The sequence below is a fragment of the Gekko japonicus genome, unplaced genomic scaffold (assembly GCF_001447785.1).
Source record: "Gekko japonicus isolate JY-2015 unplaced genomic scaffold, Gekko_japonicus_V1.1 scaffold1158, whole genome shotgun sequence".
NCBI lineage: Eukaryota > Metazoa > Chordata > Lepidosauria > Squamata > Gekkonidae > Gekko > Gekko japonicus.
In genome coordinates, this window is record NW_015164706.1 from 69675 (window position 1) to 76570 (window position 6896).

Below are 6896 nucleotides of genomic sequence, written 5' to 3' on the forward strand. Positions count from 1 at the left end.
CAGCCAGGCGGTCGCGGGGAGGAGAGGAGAGGCGCTTGGGCTCCCTGGGAGAAGAAGGAGGGCCGAGGCACTGCCGGGCTGCAGAGGGTTGCCAGGTCCCCAGTGGGGGTGGGGGGTTAGGGTTGCCGGATCCAGGCTGGGAGACCCCTGGAGATTGGGGGATGGAGCCTGGGGAGGACAAGGGCCTCGGTGGGGCCACACGCCATCGAGTGTCAGTCCACCCTCCAGAGCATCCATTTTCTCCAAGGGAGCTGACCTCCATCGTCTGGGGATGAGCTGCAATTCCAGGGGACACCCAGGTCCCACCGGGAGGGTGGCATCCCCTCGCAGGGAGCTGCGGGGTGGGACAGGCAACGGGCCGTCCCGTTAGGTGCGCGGCTCCAATCGGTGCATGTGCGCTCCGGCGCTCCTAGGATGGACACGTTGCGGTGTTGGAAATCCAGGGCGAGGACGGGGCTTTTCTGGATGCAGGCCCGCAACGCACCCTCCCTGTGCGTTCCCCTCCTGCGCGCGTGCATATGCAAGTCCTGTTGGGTGACACTGAGAAGCCTTTAGGGAGCGGGACCGGGAATCCTCAGAACCGGGAAGTTCGGCTCTGCAAGACCCTTCTGTTCGTCTTAACAGAGTGTAGTTTTTGCATGACTTAACGCCCAAAGGGTCATTTGGACCACATTTTGTATCTGATTGCACACACTACATATGCGTGTATGTATTAAGTGCTGTCACCTCGCTTCCGACTGATGGCGACCCTATAAATCAGTGACCTCTAAAACAACCTCTCTTAACAGCCTGGCTCAGGCCTTGCAAACGGAGGGACCAGTCTGCCTTTCCTGAGTCAGTCCATCTCATGCTGGGTCTTCCTCTTTTCCTGCTGCCTTCAACTTTCCCTGGCATTATTGTCTTTTCCAGTCACTCTCTTTTCAGAATGTGACCAAAGTAGGATAGGCTCTGTTTAGATTTTTCACATCTAAGCACAACCCTGTAGCCACTATACTCTACTGCTTCTTGGGGAGTGAGCTTAACCGAGCATGTGTAAAGCAGACACTAGGCCTCAGAGCTGGTGTGCTATGCATGTCACAGTAGTTCTTACTCTTAATCTTCAGATTAAAATATTAGGTTACCATTCTGCTAGTAGAGAACCTCTAGCATCAGGGGAAGCAAAGAGCCTCTTTTAGTGGGATGTCTGTGCAGGATCCAGTCCATTGGCAGCACATTATTGTAATGTGACTGTGACATTTGATGAGTCTAGAGAGATCTTTTCTCTCTCAGCATCTAGTATTTAGGGCCATCCAGAGAAACCATCAGTTCCATATGGGTAGCTGTGCCTGTAGCACCACCATAAAAGGCTAAAGGCTAACAAAATGTGTTACTGGTGAGCCCGGAGTTAAGGATAGAGAAAGGGAAGTAATTTATGCAATGCAGAAAATAGCTCACAGAATTTACTCCAGCAAAAAAAATGGGGACGGGTGTTGCCCTAGATAATGGGTGCTTTCACATGTACTAAATAATGCCGATTCAATCCAATTCAGTGACTGTTTGCAAGTGGGATTTTCCCATTTCACACAGTAAGATCCAGTTGCAAAGTGCATTATTTACAGTGTGTGAAAAGTGCCAGTGTCCAGATTGGATTGGATGAAACCATGGTCAATACAGATATCCGTAATTGTGAGGTATGATACCTAAATGCAAACTTTATGTCCAGAAAATCACAGCTTAGTTGACTTATGTCCGTCCATCATGCCTTGCACATTAGGTTTGTAAGAGATTAATCATTTCTTTTGGAAATGGGATGTTAGGCCAGAGAGATTCTCAGGCAGCACGACAGTTCTGGTATGTGCCATAATGGGGTTTCCTCTAAGAATGACCTTGCTGGATCAGGCCAGCATCCCCTTTCCCTGTGGCAGTGAATCCTAGTAGTAATTATCAGAACATGCATTGTGCTTTATCGGAGCTTGCACTGTAGATATGAATTATGATAACCACCAGGTGTCTGTGAAAACCGGAAGTAAACAGACATGATGCTCTCCATAGTTGTCAGAAATTCCCCAACTGGTATTAAACTCAAATGTCCTGGAAAGTTCTCCATTTTTTAAAATTCGTTTATTGTATTCGTGAGAGGATCAGGTATATATTTCAGATGGCAAGTGGGTAAGTACCTGTAAAAGCTATTGTTGGGAGAAATTCCCTTTCAGCAGTAGGTATGCCAACCTAGCAGTTCGAAAGCAAGAAATTGCAAGTAGATAAATAGGTACCACTTTGGTGGGAAGGTAACAGCGTTCCGTGCGCCTTGGTGTTTAGTCATGCTGGCCACATGACCACGGAAACGTCTTCGGACAGTGTTGGCTCTTCGGCTTTGAAACGGAGATGAGCACCGCAACCCTAGAGTCGGATCCGACTGGCTTTCGAGTAAGGGAACCTTTACCTTTATGGGCACGAAATGCATTTTTGTGGTTCAGTTCGTGGTTTGTGCCTGAACTACAAACCAGTATGTTGGTTCGCGAACTGAAGTGGTTCACTGTCAGCCTTCAAGAAGAGACTGGATGATTATTTGTCAGAGATGCTTTAGGCTGGTCCTGCGTTGCACTGGGGGCTGGGCTAGATGGTTTGTATGGCCCCTTCCAACTCTATGATTTTGTGTATCAGTTCAGGACCTTGCTTTCTGCTCCCAGCTGCTTTCTACTCTTCACCAACTGGCAGCTCTTTAGTTTACCAGTGATGATGAACTTCAGTTTGTGTGCCGGTTTGTGACCATCCCTATTCAGTACATCATAGCTCTGTAGAAAATAAGGAAGAGCTTTGTTTCAGAACACCCTGGCAGCGTGGGACTCAAAAGAACAGCCTCCATTCTGTACTTTAAGAAACCAGGCAACATTCAAAGACCTATTCAGACTACTGTTTTGCAGCGAATAGCGTTTCTGCAACAAGTAATAAAGATGTACGCATACACACTACAGAATTTGCATATGCTCCCGTTTCACATAGCAGCTTTTTTTTGCAAATAACATTTTTATTAAGTTTTTAAAATATGAATACAATAAAGAAAAATAGGCTTATCTAAACTTTTTAACAGCAATACAAACTAAACATTAACCAAAAATATCTTACATAAAATCTAACGTGTACTAGTAGAAAGCAAAGTCTTTATACTTCTGTGGCAGAGTAAAAGTCCGTTGTTGACAGGCTGCAGTATATTCAAAGAAGACATACCGCTTTTCCCCAAAATTGTTTTCAATAGTGGGGTTATCGTGTGTTGAAAGCTGCATTGCAATTTTATCTGAGACAATCATATCCCATACCTTTGTCCTCCATTGGGCTATTGTAGGGATTCTGTTTAATTTCCAGTTTAATGCTATTAAGTTCTTAGCAGCCATCAGTAATGTTGAAATAACTTCCATCATTTGTCTTGACAGTCGCATCCCAGGCCAATAATGTAATAAAAGTGAAGCAGGAGAATTTGGCACTTCATGCGTAGTTATTAATTTGATCTCATTCACTATTCTGGGACAAGCCCACCAACAATGTGTTGGATTCCCTATTTCGCCACAACCCTTCCAACAAGTTGAGGTTGATTTAAATTTACTTTTAAATAGGCAGTCAGGTGTAAGATACCACCTCGCATATAATTTGAAATGTTGTAACTTTAAATTGATAGATCTACTGTTAAACATGCTAGAAGACCAAATTTGGCTCCATTGTGCTTCTGAAAACATCATCCCACAATCTTTATGCCAAGCTAGTTGGATCGAAGAAAGATTTGTCCAAAATATGATATATTTTTGCTAATAAATCTTTAAGTTCCTGGCCTTGTTTTTTCAAGAAGGATTCAAAGGATGTCAGATTTCTGTGGATATTTTGATGTATCACTGAGATTCGTCAACATATGATGAAGCTGGAAAAAGGACAGCCATGAAATTGAGGTATCATACTTCCATTTTATTTGTTGTTGCGAGCCAATTTTACTATTAAAAAGGAAATCGCTTATCCTAAAAATGCCTTTAGTCTTGAAGTCAGACATAAAGTGCTTGTCCATACCTGGAAGGAACCAGGGCTGCCCAAATAAGGAAGCTACTTGGAGACACTCCAGGGGCCAAAAATGTCTGTTTTTATGCCATAATTGTAGGGTGTGCTTTAAAAAAGGATTAGACAATTTCGAAAGCGATTGCAAGCTTGTATTATTCCAAATAACATCGTGAAGATGATTTGGTAAAATTTCCAAGGGTTCAATATGAAGCCAGGATTTGGTGCAGGAGTAAAGAGAATAGTAATGGATGTTTCTTAATTGTGAAGCAAGATAGTATTTCTCTAAGTCAGGTAGTCCTATACCCCCCAATTTAGATGGTTTGGTCAATGTGATATAGTTTAACCTAGCCTTCTTACCATTCCATATGAATTCAGATATCAATTTTTTCCAAAGTGAGATATCTTTTGCTGGGGAGAAGAATCGATTTGAGGAGCTTGACCTTTTCTAGGAGATTTAGGTGTTGTTCCATTCAGTCAATGTAGCTTTAAATTGTCTTATGAGTGGGCCATAATTAATTGCATACATAGCAGCTTTTTCACGGTGTGCTGTGTAAATAACATTAATTTACACGTCAACAGTTCTAATCTGTGAATTAACACTCAAACATTCTTCCCACTTCAATGAAATAAATTCTTTCCGGAAACATGTGAAACGGGAGTATATGCAAATTCCGTAGGGTGAATGCGTACATCTTTATTACTTGTTGAAGAAACACTACTCACTGCAAAACAGCAGTCTAAATATATTTTCATAATAGTACATCATGGTTGTTTTCATCATTGTTTGCATCCTTCCGCTGATCTCTCTGTTGTTTCTACAACATTCAAAGATCAGCAGTCGAGGAAGGAGTTAGTGAATGGAGTGTGCATAAGGGAATATGAAAAAATGTTCACAAAGGACTTTCTTCCATTAGGTAATGGAGCCATGAGTGACAATGAAGAGGAGACCACATTTCTACAGAGAGGCGCTGAGCATGCCAACAGCCATGATGTGTTTTGTGCACTGTTTGCGATGGACGCATCGCAGAATCCCAGTACAGAAATGGCGTGTGAGAGCCATCAAGCAGATTCGTCTGAGGAGGGGCGGGAAAAGCCCATTGGTTGTGAAAGAGGTTTCCGGAAACGGAAGGACACCATCGTTCACCAAAACATTCTTCCAGGTGAGAAGCCGTTCATCTGCGTTGAGTGCGGGCAGAGCTTCAAGCGGAGTTCGGACCTGGTTAGACATCATCTGATCCACACGGGAGAGAAACCGTACTCGTGCGGGGATTGCGGGAAGAGCTTCAACCGGCACTCCCACCTCATCCAGCACCGGCGGATCCACACGGGGGAACGGCCGTACAAGTGTCAAGACTGTGGGAAGACCTTTAGCCAGAGCACTCACCTGGTCCACCATCAGCGCAACCACACTGGAGAGAGGCCGTATGTGTGTGGCAAGTGTGGGAGGCATTTCTACCAGAACTCAGGCCTCCTTCGGCACACCAACTGCCACTTGGGGCGGAAGCCATACCGGTGCGCCGACTGTGGGAAGTGTTTCACTGACAACTCCAACCTGGTGGCTCACCAGAGACTGCACACGGGTGAAAAGCCGTACAGATGCTCAGACTGTGGGAAGTGCTTCAGAGAGAGCTCCAAGCTCTCTGTCCATCGCCGAACCCACACAGGAGAAAAACCTTACAAGTGCTCGGAGTGCGGGAAAAGCTTCAGCCAGGGTTCACATCTCATACAGCACCGCCGGACCCACACGGGTGAAAAGCCCTTCCAGTGCACCGAATGCAGGACCCGGTTCAGCGACAGGTCCACCCTCATCAGGCACCAGAGGACCCACACAGGGGAGAAGCCGTTCCAGTGCGGACAGTGTGGTAAGATCTTCAGTCGCAACGCTTATCTTGCTGCCCACCGGAGGGTGCATAAGTGGTAGGTGTCAGTTCCGCGCAGTGGAGGCTTGGGGTGAAATCTCAATTGCGCCTCGGACTCTTTAGGTCAGGGGTCTCCAACACGGGGCCCATGGGCACCATGGTGCCTGCGAACACCTTTTCTGGTACCCACCAAGTGTTTTAGGAGATGGATGGGGCCAGGTAGGGCTTTTGCCCAGCAAGGCTTCTGATTGGCTACTGGAGATTTGATTGGCTGTGCAGTTTTTTTTTAAAAAAATGTTGCTTTGGCAGCAGTTGCCACCACTGCACAAGCATCTTTACTATGTAACTGAAGGTCAGCTGCAGCAGCATTTTGGGGCGGGGCTGCTTTCAATGGCAGCCATTTTGTGGCAGCCATTTTTTGGCTGTGCCCACCAAGCTATATCAGAATTCCAAAGGTGCCCACAGGCTTAAAAATGTTGGGGACTCATGCTCTAACCACTGTACCATGCTGGCTTTCTGGCTACCCTGGCACCTGAGGATTTAATATCATGCCACACTGTTTATGTGTTCTAGGAGTTATGTTGCAACTTAATTCACACGCAAGCAGGGTCCAGTTGAGATTGGGACAATGGTACACTAGGGACACGTAGTTTAAGCCTTCCCCACACACCAGTTTCTTAACTTAAATGGCCCTGGGCAGTTGCTATTAATTTTCCCCACTGGAAACTTATGTATACTTGTTAGGGACAATAACATTTGCCCCAGGGCAATAACTTTTGCCCCACAAAGAAAACAGGCAGAAAATCAAAGTGGAGGTAGTACAAAGATCTTTATCTGGTGTGCATCAGGGAAACCCAGCCTAAGTCCAGAGACTCGGGCCTGAGCTCAGAAACTCAGGCCAAGGGCTTCGTAGTTCTGTGGTTACATACAGTTTTTATACAATTGCCTAACATATGCAAGCTTCTAATGCCCTATCACGACCGCAAAAAGTCCCTGTTTGTTAGTTGATTGGTCAAC

General features: G+C 45.6%; 1 protein-coding gene across 1 annotated transcript; it reads left to right on the forward strand.

The window, feature by feature from the left end:
- Nucleotides 1-4945: 4945 nt before the first annotated feature.
- LOC107108955 (zinc finger protein 239-like) lies at nt 4946-5941 on the forward strand. The gene has a single exon (XM_015409515.1). It carries the CDS (start codon nt 4946-4948, stop codon nt 5939-5941), a length of 996 nt encoding a protein of 331 aa, XP_015265001.1.
- Nucleotides 5942-6896: the final 955 nt, after the last annotated feature.

Excerpts from the sequence above, each read along its gene's own strand:
- LOC107108955 (XM_015409515.1), top strand. The coding sequence starts at position 4,946 with ATGAGTGACAATGAAGAGGAGACCACATTTCTACAGAGAGGCGCTGAG.